Below are 15258 nucleotides of genomic sequence, written 5' to 3' on the forward strand. Positions count from 1 at the left end.
CATGGCCACGTCCTCTCTTTCAACAGGATTTGCATGTGCATCACAAATTTCCATATCAGCAGTCAGTATCTTCAAGCAGACATTATATTTTATAACAGCATATTGCCCAGGAAGTAATTCAGGCATCACCAGACCAGATGATCTCAGGGAAAGGAAAATTAATTCCTTGTCCTTGATGGTCAAGACAGATAAAATAGGAATCATCTAACCACACCTGACAAAGCTGACTCTTATAAAGGTTCTCTTTCAATTAGCCTCTATTAGTACACTGTGAGGAACTACTTAAGGCTATTTAGCTGTGACACTGATGAGTTCCCCATCCCTAAGAGCTCAGCACACTGTGCTCAGCACCACTGCTAATCCTTCCCAAAAGATACTACACATCAGGAAAAGAGCATTCTGTATAGGGATTTTAGGAGGAAGTTGTTCTAAAAACAAATGGAAGTAAAGAAAAATAAACAAGCCCCAGATGAGAGCAGAGAGATAGGAAAAATTCTTGGTTTGAACTGGCTTTTAGACAAAGAGGGAATATTATGCTGAATGTTAAAGAGTAAGCAGGAGCAAGGATGCAAAAGAACTTCTGCCCATCAGTTAGGAGACAGAATTTCCAGGGACTCTGAAGAAAGTTTCCAGACAAAAGCTACTGGACCGTGTAATAGTCTCTAAGGGAAGTGATAGAAAATCTTATTCTTGCTGAACTTCAAAACAACCAGAGAAAGCAATTGGAGAGCATTCCTAAGGGAACAATCTGACACTGGCAGGGCAGTGAAATTCATATCTAACTGTATTTCCATCTTTAACTTCTCCTAGTAAGAAATCTTCAAGTAAAATTTTTCTTTTAACAGCGAATTGGAAGTACATACTGTTCAGTGTTTGTCATTTTAGGCTCGATTCACTGGTCAGATATGGTCAAGAAGACTGCTTGTGTATCTTTAGAGTCACTTGAAAATAATAAGGGATTTAGGTGTAGAGACACCAGACCTTCTGTCAGAGCACAGGTCTCAGAAAGCAGGACTCTGTGTAAAACAGACGACTTGGTGGCACGTGAGTTTGTCCTTTCCACTCACTTTTATTCCTGTAAGCATTTGGTCAAAGGTCACTGGCACAGCTTCACAGGTGAGGCTCTTTTGAAAGACCCAAACCACAGCCCTGTGTGCCTGAACTGCCTGCCTGTCACTTGGCAGCAAAAGGCAACATCTGTAGCTGCTTAAATAACTGAACACTCCGAACCGGAACCCTGGTCCAGGGCTGCTGTTTAACTTGGGATCACAATGCAAAACAGGACAGAGTGCCCAGAACACCCACTCACTCCAGCCAGCAACCATTGTGCCTGTTCAGCACTTCTGCACCAGGTATGCTGTCAGATCAGCTGCCACAGCCCAGCAGGCTCTGCACCAGCACAGCTCTCCTGGATCAAGCCTGACAAGCATAATTAAACAACTTGATTTCCTGCTCCAAGTTACAAGCTGATACCACTGTCCTATTTAGTCTGCACTGCTTTAAAAAAAGTGCTTTGCAATTCTGGATTAATAAAATACAGAGGCATCAGATGGTGGATAGCACACCTAGTTAAAGCCTCAATGATTTAACCCTAAACAGAAACAAAGAAGTAGAATTTGGTAACTTTTGGGGTATTACAGCTCCTACCCTTACTTAAAATGATAAGCATATTCAAAATTGTATCTAAATAACAATGTCTATGGGCAAATACAGCATCCCCACCATTCTGCTGTGTGCCCATCAACTCACAGAAAAGAGAACGTGCACCTAAATTATCCTCACTTAATAACTTCATAACTTATCCTTACTTAATGTTTGGCAGTGCTGGATGATTGAAGTTGATTATCTTAGAGATCTTTTTCAATCTCAACGATTCTATGATTACAGCTCTTCATACAACCCTCTGGAGATCTCCTAACTGAATTCTGTGCAGGCTTGGATTCTCCTTTTTTTGTGAGATTACAGTACAATGTCAATAAGGAGATATTAGGTCTCTTTAGGCCACATAGTTCTCACCTTCTTGAGATCCTCTTTAGAGAACTTCTCATAAGGATTTTGTTCCAAGTAAGCCATGTGCTCTGCATTGTTGCTTCCAAATCCCAGGCCTTTCCCTTTCTTACCACTAAGCTGTTCTCCAAATGGGTGGTGTAAAAGATCAAAATGGAGCATAGTAATCATCTCTTTCTTTATTAGCTCTTCACTTTTCTGCAAGTCTGTTAGAGGTGGTTCCACATTCAAGGGTCTCAGTATTGTTTCATTAACCTGCCCAGGAATAAAAAGAAAGTTAATAAACATCATATACACCAAAGATCACATTAAGTTCATAGATCTCCACTCAAGTACATATTTTATGTATCAGCTAAACCCTGGAGAACAGGTACCAAAATCCCTTGTGGTGTGACACACATACAGCAATCTGAACATTTGTGGAGATGACAACTTTGCTGTGAGTTTCCCTTCAAGCTGCAATCAGCACACTTAAATAAAGATTTCACTTTCTCATGATCTACTTAGACTGTATTTTCTCCTATAACGGTTAAAATCTTTATTTCTTCTTTTTTTCTTTAAGAGTGAATTTTGTTTCCACTTACTTCTGAAGGCCGTGGTAGATTCTTCTGCACAGCTTTGTGCATTCTCTTCAGCTCCTTGGCACGCTCTGCTTCCCGGAGGGCCTACACAAAACAAGCCAAGAGTTATTCCAGCTACTGTAACACGATCAGATGCTTCCTAGAAATGTATGTGATATAAAAACTAATTGATTAATGCAGTGAAGATTCCTTAAAGAATAAAGACTTCATGTTATGAAGCCAGAGCTAAATAATGTGATGACAACATAATTTACTGCCTCTAAAGTGAATGGGAAGAGCACAGCAGACTAAAAAAAGAGATCTTCCAAACTCATTTCCAGCCATCAAGCTCTCTTTCAGCCTCAACTCCATCATTCTTTACACATTTCTCCACATCAAGTTTGACAACTGCTCTAACTCTCCAGACATGAAATCCATCAGGAAAAGAAAGACTCTTAAATTTACAGCCAGGAATCTACTTGTCATCTTCAATGACTTTAAGTATGTATGTTTTTCACTAAAGTGATACTTGTCAAAGTGTAAAAACATGAGTTCTCTTTACAATACACTTTTAGGCAATGAATAACATGAAAAGTCAGTGTTGTATGAAACTTCAGGAACAATGACCAACATCTTCCATGTTCTAATCCCAGCACATCACATCTTCACTTGAAAGGCAGGAAGCCTCTCCTGTATGATGGTACAACTCAAATTCTTTCTCTGTTATAAAAATATAAATTACCAATATTTATTCAGACTTTTTATGCACAAGACATACATATACAGGTATACAACATGTTCCTCCCCAAATGGGGCATGCTAGGAATCAAGATCCTATTCAAAGATAACAAAGCATATTATTTTTTAAAATATTCTGTTCCCTTGTCAAGGCACAGACATTGGCAAAAACCTCTCTGGAGTCAAAAAACCCATTTATTTGAAGGTATTTGCATCACAAAAATTAGGATAAGCAATAAATGGAAAAGGGACTGTTGTTATAAAAATTTGAAGTGTCTCTAAGTACCGGCCAGTACAACCATTTAACTGGCAGAATTTAAGCTAGTACTTTATCCTTGATTCTTAAATAAAATCAAGTATTGATTCTTAGCCTTCCTTGATTCTTAAACAAAACAAAACAACAGGGACACATTCACAACTTGGCTGTCTGGGTAATCCTGTGGTACAAGTCAAAGGTACCAATTCACTGCATGGCACATTTCTATCTGTGTGCCACCAGCCTGCCTGAATTTGCATTTCAGCAACTTTTAGCCTTGAGAGGATAAGCCAAAACTGAAAAAAAAAAAAAAAAAAAGCACAATTCTCATGTGTAAAAATCAAGCATGTGCCTCTACCACATTTTTTACCTTCTGGGGAACAAAACTCAAAGACATTTCATCATAGAAAATGTTACGTGATATGTAACATTAACAAATTAAGAACAGGATTTAGAGAGAAAATTGATTTATTCTGTGTACGTATATTCTGATGGCAGCAAAGGAAACAGGCACATTCCCCTCTGTTATCCTGCAGAAGAAGCTTCCACTGAACTACAGGAACCATACAAAGAACACATTTTATTTCAAACAAGAGGCTGTATCCACATCTCACACACACCAACCTGTTTGCGGGCTTCTATATCAGCAGCATCTTCTACAAAGGTTTCATCTACTTCATGTTCTTCAAGCTCTTTTTCTGCATTTTCAGGTAACACAATCTCAAAGTCGTTCTTTGGGGCAGGGAGGGCCATGAGTCCCATGCGCAGGTGCTCACGAGACTCTCTCTCCTGTTGGAACAGCAGGAAGATGTGATGCTTCTGGAAGCACTGAGGTGCAATACAATCACCTACATCAGCAGATAGAACAGTACACTACTAATATCACCTGTCCATCTCAGTCTGCTGCAAAGCCAGAAAGCACCAGCAGAGTCCATCAGGAAACTGAAGTCCCAGTTTTCCTTCTAGCAGCAAAAAGCCTTTTTACTATAAAAAGGCTAGGACAGAATCACAGACATCCAATAAAACTTCTCAGATATTCTCAGAATATTCTGAGTTGGAAGGGACTCCTTCAAGTCAAGAGGAAATCTGAAATTCTGAACTTGAGTTATTTTTGTGAAAACTAGCCAAAAACCTGGAGTGGATATCTTCACCTAGGCCAAAAAGAGAACTGTCAATAGCTCAGGTGGGAGATATCCAAAGCCACAGCTGAGGCTGCAGAATCAGCCACATAAAAGGAGTTCCCAAGGTGCTCCCTATTAGGGATAGGCCCTTTTATACCATGTCTAATTGGCAGGGTCCATCTGGCTGCATCTCCAAGAATGGAAACATCTGTTGCCAAAGGTGATGAAAGAATCTGGATGGGACTCAGATTACTGCACATCTCAAATCCTAGTGCTCCTAATGGCAAAAATTAAACTCCTTTAGCTCAGTGTTGTCAACACAACAGACTGATGAAAAGGCCCTGTAGGTAAATGGGGAAGCCAAAATGACAAGGGATTTGAGGGCTGTGCAGGATTGCAAGAAAAACCAATCTTTGCTCGATATATATTTTCTGCTCAGCTTCGAAGATACAAGTAGGATGGAAACTTAACTGTCTTCTTTGACAAACAGCTTTAGAGTGCTTTACTGAGCACACTGAAAGCCACTCTAAGTGGCAAGATTTCTGTTCTTGCACATAAAGATTTGATTTTATCATGTGATGAGGACAGACCTGTAGACAGGTGGAAGAAGTAACACTTGCTTTTATTATAAAATAAAATTCTGTTCAGCAGATGAAAATTAAAAATCCTGCAAATTACAGAGCACTGCTTAAGTACTTCTTACCATTTGTTTTGCATAAGATGGGTCACTGTAATCTGCCATTCCCTCCTCTGGGTTGATGTTCAGTTTATCCCGCAGTGGAGTTCTTCCAGGAGTTGTGCCAAGCGCAGGTTTGGGAGTTAGCCCTCCTCGAGGAGTTAAACTCTCTGATCCCTGAGAGGGTGTTCTAGAGAAGTGTAGTTAGTCAGTACTTTTTTCCCTAAAGAGCTCTACTTGAAGTCTGAATGCTGGAAAATGTTACATAAACACAGCCAATACACTCCATTTAGAGTTTTTTCTTGGGAGGCAGCAAAACTGTAATGTGCAATTAGAAGAATCCAAAAAACACATTGTTTAAACCTGCCAAGGTGTAACCAAGGACCTGTCAAGCTAAAATGCAGACACATCATTATGCTGAGAGAAGCTTCAGGAACTACACCAACACAAACTCCCACTGCTGCTTTTGAGAGAAGAGATTCCCAGTCACCAGGCATTATCCTGGGATACAGTATCAGGACTGAATTGCAAGCTCTGACTTCCCCACCACCTGGGCAGCTCATTCGCTCCAGAATCATCTGGCTCAACAGCTGTCCCATCTTACAACCGAATGAATCACCCTCAAGATGCCTCTTTGCTTTCACTGACACTTGAAGGAGTAATTACATTACAGTAATTACTTCTAAGCACCTGTGAATAGGAAGAATGGACTAAGTCTTAGATTTTGTGGGCCTCAGCTTCTCCTCGAGATTGGGAAGGACTATTGTTCTCTATCCCAATGACCTACTACATGAACCCTGTGCCACTCCACGGATGGATTTATTTTTCCCTCTGCTCAAGGTCTTGGATTTTCCCACTGATAGAGCATTTCTGTGAGCAAGCCAAGCTGATACACAGGCACCATAATAACATGTGCAATTCTGAACTTCAGACGCTAAAAACCCACCACAAACAAAAATCTCAGTCAAACAACAAAATCAGAATGTCTTTACAATTTTAAATATAAAATAACCCAAATGAACAGCCAGATCACTCCAGGCCAAATTCTACATTCTTTCTGCACCACGCTGACACCAACGGATCTCCAAAAAAAGGATTCATTGCTTCATAGCTGCTCTTTTAATTAAAAGAGCAGGGCTTTTGCACACAGCTTCTAAACAAAATAAAGCTGCTTTGGAACAGCTGCCATAAAGGTCCTTTTTATTTCATTCTCCACTTTTCCTACTAGCATGATACAAGTAAAATTAGAACCTAAGTGGAAAAACCTGACAGACAAAATGTACAAAGTGTAACATGTTTTAGCTGTATGGTATTTGGCATTTGTGGGATATATATTTGTTCAGGACCCACTGTAAGAGTTAAACCAGCAATTCTGTACTATTTAGACTGGCAATATAAGAAATATTTTATTTTGGATATATATGGCTTATAAAATATTTACTCCAGCTTTTCAAAAATTCAGTGTGGGTTTGGCTAAGGGACCTCCCACACCTTTAACTCCGAGGTAATACTTTGGAAAGGTCAGGATCCACACACAGATGACTCTCCATCTTACTATTTATACTCCTGTATTACTCCAGTATATTTTATATTGCTCCAGACCACAGAAAGCCACATTTTGGACCAAAACTCCAGTGAGCCATACACTGTATGAATACAAATGAAGAGGATGTGGCTGAGCTTTCTAAAGACATGGAGAAGGAGAAAATTGTACAACAAGGGCTTGAAATAAAATCGAATTAAAATCTGTTTTGAAGGACTGATCATGAGCTATTACCTCACACATCTAAATCTGCTTTGTCCACCCACCTCCAAACAGATACACACCCACCCAAGCACCCATCAGAAAAGGAGTCTGTTTACCTGAAAGGTGTGGAAAGCACAGTATTTGGAGTCTGAACAACCTGTTTCTGTGGTGTTACCCCTGAAAAGTCACTTTCATGCAAAGGAGTATTCAGACCTCCTTTCAGGGGGGTATCCACATTGGTGAGAGCCATCAGATTCTGGGCTTCCTGTGTAACAGAAAACACATGCAGTGTTTGACAATATTCACAGTCACACTGTGCTATACATGTTTAACAGGTTCAGTAGCAGTAAAAAAAAGCTGAAGAGTCATTTGAACATCAGTTTGTGGAAAACGTTTAAAAGTTCAAAACTTTAACACCCATACACTGATATTTACAAACACTGAAAGGGATTTGAATCTTCATTTCCAGTAAAATATATTATAAACTGGAGCTGCAAAAATGAGTGGGTTACTTATTGTTTCAGCTTCTTTCAGACTCTATAGATCTAAAAGATTTATTAGTGACTGAATACTCCAGTCATCCCAAGGAATCTGATTTTCAGAGAGAAGAGAGTACACTTACACTCTGAAATCCAAATTCAATGAAGTTACCCAAGCTGCATTTCAAAGAGAATGGTCCAAAAGAGATGGTCACTATTCAGATTTTTGGTCCATGATCCAATTTGGGTTCTAATGAATATCTTTCTAATACTCATTTTCTTTTTCCTTGTTACAATGAAGAATTAAGTCACTCTGAAAATGAGCTGAGGAAATTATACTACTGCAAATAGCAATTATCTTCTCACAACACTAATCCATCTAGAGAGCTGTGCATATATGCACAATACTGTGATATAAATTTAGATCAGAATACTCCATTTGAAGATGAACATGACCATACCTGCAAATACTGCATAGAGACTTAGGTCATTATCTGTATAGTCAGGAACCTTCCCTTTTTTCCTATCAAGAAACTGCTGAAATACAGTTCATTATGGGGTTTGGGGTGGTTTTTGTTTCGAGGTGGGATTTTTGGGGTGGAATTTTGTTTATTTTACACACCAGCCACACCGATTCCATTTAGCCATTTCCCCGCACTCAACAAAACAATACCCAACACTACTGGTTTCTGAAAAAATCCAGGCACTCACACAATTAGTGTAACACAAATATAATTTGGAGGTTGCAAAGGAATGTCTTGGCAAACTTTATCTTAAGTGGTTTTAAGCCATTCAAGCGCTAGTAAAATATTGTTGCAGTTAATTACTTGTTAACTGAAGCTGAACAACACAAAATACACTGTTTTAAGGACATGAACTCATATATATATATTCAACACTGAGAGACACCCAAGAGAAAGGGAAATTATAGAAGACACTAGGAGAATGGTTAAAAGCTTCAGGCAATACATGATTAAAGGGAAAAGTATGGTAGTGTTTTGAAACAGTGACAACCAATCAGGTAGCAGAGGATCTACTTCTGTGCCCTTCAGTGTGTCCTGGAGATCATGTGTCAGTTCAAATCCCAGTATTGCACACAATCTAAGGAATGTTTCTTTGGTACTTACACCTTCAGTCAACCACTGCTCTAAAACTAAGAAACTCCTTCTGTACATTGATGCTCTACCTGTAGGATCCTGTCCTGTGCTGCTGGAGTTTTGGGAGTCCTCAGTGCAATGCTGTTGTTGGTCACATTATATTCAGAGAGAAGAGTGCTGGAAGCTGAGTTTGTAATTCCAGATTCCTCAGCAGTCTGGCGAGCAATCTCACTGGCCTGGCCGACTTTTACAACCTCTTCAAGTTCGGTATCAGAGATCTTTAAAAGAGAAAATCCCAAGGCACAGTGAGATAGGATACAACCCCACTTGGTAAAACAGAAATCATTGTTTGGTACAACTTATAAGTTGTTTATTATCAATGAACACCTCACCTGAGGAGCTGGAAGCACGAGTTTACTTCTTTTTTTGGTAAATTCTGACACTCCACTTGTCTGCAGAATAGCTGAGGGCAAGTCTGACTCTTTTTTCCGTTTCATATGTTGCTTGTCCTTTTTGCGCTCTCTCCCCTCCCTTTCCCTGTCATGTGGACAACAGAATCATTTCAGAACACACAGAACAGCTACAAAGTAAACCAAACAAGCAAAGAGCACCCTAATCAAAAGCTGGATATGTGCTGCAGGAAGAGTGAAGCACCTTGAGGGGCAGAAGTTCAGTGATTAGATGTGATCTGCAGATCTTGCAGCAGAACCTGCTTCAAAATCGTAGAATTACTCAACAGGTCCAGCTCTTAGGCTGCTTCAACTACAATCAACAGGGTCACTGGAGCAAGAGGAAAATGTCAGACCAAGAACTGAGACAGTAAAAATAAGGAGATGTGAACAGTCTCTTTTTCTCCAGCAACAGCTAAGGGAAGATGAACATTTTCTGTGAGATATGGGAACCAACTTCTCTTGAGTATTTAGCAAAAATGGTATTTTCTTCAAATAGCAGTGGAGATAGACTATGAAATTGTAAGCTTCAGTTTGAAGCTCCAGCCCGACCTTCTGAATTAAGAGCCATACAGAAAAATCAGTTCACAAGTTAATAAACCAAACTGTACAAGGCCCTGGACTGACTCTCAGCAAAAAGCAGTTGGCAGAAGCAGTGGGAAATACAACTGTAGAATTAAATCTGTACCATACTGCTCGTGATCCATTTAACTTCTCAGCTGCATGCTTGGGGATTTTTTTGGGGGGTGGGGAGAAATTAAGCATTTAAGGACCTTCAACTTAAAACCAATTCCATCAAAAGTAATACTACAAGCAAAATCTACTCCTATAAGCAATCTCAATAAGGCTATTACTTAGACAAAGGACTGTAAATACACAAGCAAATGAACTGCTAAAAGAAAACAAACATCAAAAACCATTTCCATTTAAAGAGGAAGAACATGCATGAGGAACTTTGTTCTCATAGACAAAGGGTAAACTAGTAGAAAGATAAAAGGTAATTACAGATAAAAGGTGATTATAGATAAAAGGTGATTATAGATAAAAGGTGAACTGGACCCTTTGGAATGATAAAAATACAGGAGACTGAATAGGCAGAATCAACCTGCACTAATATCTGTCCCATGGAAAACACATTTCCTGCACACATAATTAATATATATGAATACATAATTATATATATACATACACTTAACACACATATATATGGGTTGTTTTTTTTCAAATATACCATTCCCTCCTTAGTATAACACACACTTACGATCTTAATTCTCCATCCAGGTCTTGCTGACGTAACCTCCTGAAATCTGCATCCAGGGACTGGTAGTTTTCCTCTGATGTATCATAAAAACCAGGGGCAGGTTTCTTTTCAAATGGAATTTCTGCATTGTAATCCACACCTCTCTTCTTTTTCCTTTTCTTCTGGATCTCAATCCCAGCAGCCCGAAGTTCTCGTCTTTTCTGGAGAGCAGCAAGACGTCTAAAGGAACAGTAACACCATATGATTTAAAGTGCAGGGGGAAGAAAAGCAGTCCCAGTTTATGAAACCAAACCAAAGTTTACCTAGCTTCTTCCAGCTGCTTCTCCCTGGCTTTCCTCTTGGCCTTTTTTCCTTGGGTATTAGCCAGACGTGCTCTGGCTTCAGACAGCATTTCAAGCTCATCTACAACAGTACAGATAAATATAGATAAGACTTTGCACTTATAAGATGAGGGCAAGGAAAAAAGTGACATTGAGATCATAAAACAATCTTTAAAAGCTGAATGAATCAATATTTTCACAGGCATTCTGCATCATCACTAAACTAGTTTTCTTCAAGTTGCCCCAATTTATTTACTAAATCATTGGCCAGATGAAATGAAGACTTTTAGAAAAAAGCCTAATGTTGAAAACAATTCAACTAATACCTACAGCAAATCAAAATATTTACATAAAGAGGCAAACTGACCACATTAATGGAAGAAAAATTTCGTTTACATCTTTATCTAAGAGTATTATATTGAGAACTTGTTAATTGCATTTTCATCCAGAAGAGCGTTGTATTTGTGAACCTGTGACTGTTTAAAACTGATCCATTCATGGAATTATAGAAATATTCATTTGTTAGTTTAACAAAAAACAGTTTAACAGTTAGTAAACAGTTAGTTTAACACTGCCATGTGCAAGGCAAAGAAAAAGTCATGTAGTTTTCCAGTGCTTCAGCATGGATTCATCTGAGAGGTGTGAGCTGATGGGAAAAGACAAATATACACAACTCTGAATGCAAACAAGCAGAGCAGTTGTCAAAGCAAAGGTCAGTCAGCCATTGTAAGAGATGAAGATGAGAGATAAGGAGGCAGAACACACTGAGAAAAGGAAAACTGGAAAAGTATAATTGACTGGCCAGATACAGAAGTAAGACAAAACCTGTAAGAAAATTAATGATCAGGGGATGGAGAAAAAAAAGACAGAAGAAACCAGGGTACAGAGGCTGAGTAAATAGAAAAATGAAAGAGATCAGATTTCTGTCAAAAATGGTAAACAACCTCCTAACTCACCTTCATCCATGTCAATGGGATCTGGCCTCGCTGGTTTGGTTTCTGGGTTTGGATCGATTTCTCCAGGTTTCAGTTTCCGAGGATCATCAGCAGTTTCTTCCTCGTTGTCTCTCTGAGCAGCTTTGTCCCTAAAAACACATTGTACGTATTTCACCACTGGTTCTTTGTTTGCCCCTGGCTCATCATAATATCTGTTCCAATAATAATAATATATGTCCCCAAAGACTGACTATAAAAAAGTAATCTGTAATTGTACTGTGGACAATACATTACATTTCTTATACAATTCATGAGCGTGGTACAGTTACATAATCTTAAATAAGACACGAGAAAGAAACCAACATACCAGAACATCAAAATATTACATAAAATACAATACTGATACAGCTTGTAAGAGAAATCTCCTCAGCTAATCTTTAACAATAAAACCATGAATTCAAGCAGTGTGACAAAACAAAATATCAAGTTTCCCATTATGCTTTTATACTCAACCAATCTCACCAGAATTACCAAAAGTCACAAAGGAAAATAGCACTTTCCTTCTCTTCTCATACAGAGATGTCTCTATTTTTTTTCCTCTCTTACACATCCACTCTTGCTGATCAGCCAGCCAAAACTACCCAAATAAATCTGAAATAGAAGCCTAATAAAAGCATCAGTCTTGATACTCCTCTAAGCCAGGATGACCAGGAGTAAGAAAATATACACCTCTCTCTATTCCAGCCTGCTCTCCTGGTTCCAGGAGCTTCTTCTTTCAAGCTAGACACATTGAGGGAGAAGAAACAATCCTTAAAGATTTCCTTGCAAACAGACTCAGTCAACTTGAAACCACCATAATTCCACACCATCCCTACAGCAAACTCCACAGATTTTCCAGGTACCTCCACCTCTGGCCAAAGAGAAACTCACAGGAGAAATTCATAGTGCTCCAAGCACTGGGCAGCAGTTCTCCCAATAATGGGGGCAATGGTTCTCCACTGGGTTGGCATCAGCTTGGCCAAGTGCAGCAGCTTCTCCTCCTCTTCCCGGGACCACTCTGTCTTTTTGATGCTCGGGTCCAGCCACTCATACCTGGAACAAGGGAAAAAATTATGGATGACAGATCCAAGTTATCCACTGATTTGTCTTCAAGCGTTTTTATGACATATGTATTTGAGCTGTAAAATGTATTATTTATCAAGCATTTTTCACACAAATATTGCCTCTTCCTCCTTTCCTTGACTCTACTCTGGAAAAGTAAGGAGTCACAAAATTAATCCTGAAAAAGAAAATTAAAAATTGCAACAATCAAAGATACCAGAAATGGTAGATTTGTTTGGTCTGGAGCCTTCAACAATTATCTTACTAATCCTCAACTGTTCCAGTACTGTTACCTTCATAAGAAGTATTATAATAAATATGTGCAGTTCAGTACTCAACAAACTGTGAATTTCAAACAGACTCATACTGTATGTATTTGAATTAGTTTTAAGCTCCTATTTTTTATAAAAAATTAAATTTCACAGTGCAATTTCTAAACATTTAGTCTCAAGCCAAACTCCTATTACAAGAAATCAGAAAATCATATGTAAAAGAGATTAATATCTTACAATTTTATTTCCTTGGCAATACCCACTGATTAAAAAATGTTTCAATACAGAGAAAAAAAATTTAAGTATATAATTTTAAGTGATCCTGCATTTGCTAACAGTGCAGTCACTGGCAAAGAAAACATCTGGTTACCTTTGTTCAACTATTTTCAAACAATAAGAATTCAAAATACCCACAATAAAATTAAAATTTTTTAATCTGTTGTTGCTCTGAGGACATAAATTAGTCTGTAGTAATGTCTAAACTTCCACTAATTATGAACCTTATGTTCCAGACATGGCACCTCTCACTCACCATCTGGCTTTGCACTGCTTTGCTGATTTTCTGTGCAATAACGAAGCAATACGAGACCACTGGTTTTTGCCATATTTCATAACAGCTGCTTTCAGAATTTCATCCTTAAAAGAAAAATAAATAAACACTGTTATGGATCACAAAAACTTGCAAAACAGAAAATGTGAGCTCAACCAAAGGAGAACACAGTGTATTTCATCTAAGAGGTGACCCAGTGGAAACAGCACAGCACTGCTGCTTCTTTCCCACATTTTATTCTCAAGATGAATACGGATTTGTATTTCGAAGGCCAATGAAATCAATAAAGATTAAATGAAAAAGACATATGATTAGTGTTCCAAACTTCATATATCCAACAGAACTTCCAAAATTATTACTTTCAATGCTCTCTAATGCACTAGTTTTTAAAGGCTCTGTATGCCTTCCTTGAAGGACAGCAACAAAGAGGAAGGGAAGTTTTTGTCTGGTAACGGCATTGAAATTGCAAAAAAAAAAAAAAAGTAGAATTGATGACACCTCTGGGTGGCTTGTTTTAAATAATACCATAAAATTATCTCCTTATTTCGTATCTTAATTCAAATGGAGTGAAAATGTAATGGATGCAGCTTGGGAATCATGTTGTTCACCTACATCAAAGTGTGCACTGAGATTTGATCAAAAGCCAGAAGTCTATCAGCTGTCTGTCAGTTCATCCATCAATCCCTCTCTCCCTTCCTCACGGATAAATGGATTCAGTATTTCCGGTTTACTCAGAGAAAGTGGTATTTTAAATCAAGTGGTATTTTAAAATTAAAACTATTCCTGCAGTCTCATCAGCCACAGATGCTCCTGTTCCATATCCAGTGAGTGTTCAGGGAGTGTAGCTGTGCTCAGTGTGCTCAGCTGCACCGTGCACATGTTTGTCATCAAGGACAGGCACTGTCTCACAGACACCTCCCAGAGAAGCTTTAACTGTGACTTGATGATCAGCTCTGGCTCCAGCTGCTACAGGAAACAATTCATGTAATTACTGTCATGAAATAAATAATAAACCCTCCCTTTGGTTTTTTCCAAATTCACTTGGCGCTTTATGGGACACAGGAGCCTCACTGGTGACATTAACAGGCTTTTTTGCAAGTAACTGGTCATTTTATGAATGACTTGATATCAGCTGGTTCCACGCTGTATTTTTAATGTTGTACGTATAACCAAAATGTTAATTAAAAAAAATTGCACCTATTTTATCTCTGGTGAGCAAAAATTGGTAAAACGGTGACCTATTTGGGCACTGAACAGGCTCCCCAGGGCAGTGGGCATGGCACCAAGCCTGACAGAGCTCAAGGAGCATTTGAACAAAGCTCTCAGGCACACTGTGGGTTTGTTGGTGGTGTCCTGTGTAGGGCCAGGAGTTGGACTTGATTATCCTTTTGGGTCCTTTTCAACTCAAGACACTCTCTGATTCTATTTAATGCACAGTCACCAAAATTAATCAGCTATGGAAGGCCATAGGAATGGGGTGAACATAACCTGGTTTTTCCTGTCCTCTGCTGACCCCCAATTCAGCTGCCTCCTGGCACATCATTGACATGTCACAAGGGCTTAAAAAGCACACAGAGCACATTTTATCTTCTGTTACTTTTTCTTCACTGCTTTCTGGAACTGTGCACATGCCTGGTGTTCACAGCACACAGTGACAGAGTTCTGGGTTCTACAGTGCCAGGTACATCC

The 15258-nt window shown here is 38.9% G+C and overlaps 1 protein-coding gene across 2 annotated transcripts in view; it reads right to left on the reverse strand.

The window, feature by feature from the left end:
- CDC5L (cell division cycle 5 like) overlaps positions 1–15258 on the reverse strand; it is a 31488-nt gene that overhangs the window by 14436 nt on the left and 1794 nt on the right. The window contains exons 2-13 of one of the 2 annotated variants that reach the window (XM_032681458.1): positions 13552–13655; positions 12577–12738; positions 11668–11795; positions 10694–10793; positions 10392–10610; positions 9074–9218; positions 8771–8959; positions 7222–7370; positions 5386–5548; positions 4186–4350; positions 2592–2672; positions 2017–2262 (exon numbers count right to left, since the gene is read on the reverse strand). In XM_032681458.1, the coding sequence (XP_032537349.1) occupies positions 2017–2262; positions 2592–2672; positions 4186–4350; positions 5386–5548; positions 7222–7370; positions 8771–8959; positions 9074–9218; positions 10392–10610; positions 10694–10793; positions 11668–11795; positions 12577–12738; positions 13552–13655 (1851 nt within the window). The remainder of the gene's footprint in view (positions 1–2016; positions 2263–2591; positions 2673–4185; positions 4351–5385; positions 5549–7221; positions 7371–8770; positions 8960–9073; positions 9219–10391; positions 10611–10693; positions 10794–11667; positions 11796–12576; positions 12739–13551; positions 13656–15258) is intronic. The other variant, XM_032681459.1, reaches the window with a different exon arrangement.

This window comes from Chiroxiphia lanceolata, chromosome 3 (genome assembly GCF_009829145.1).
Source record: "Chiroxiphia lanceolata isolate bChiLan1 chromosome 3, bChiLan1.pri, whole genome shotgun sequence".
Taxonomy (NCBI): Eukaryota; Metazoa; Chordata; class Aves; order Passeriformes; family Pipridae; genus Chiroxiphia; species Chiroxiphia lanceolata.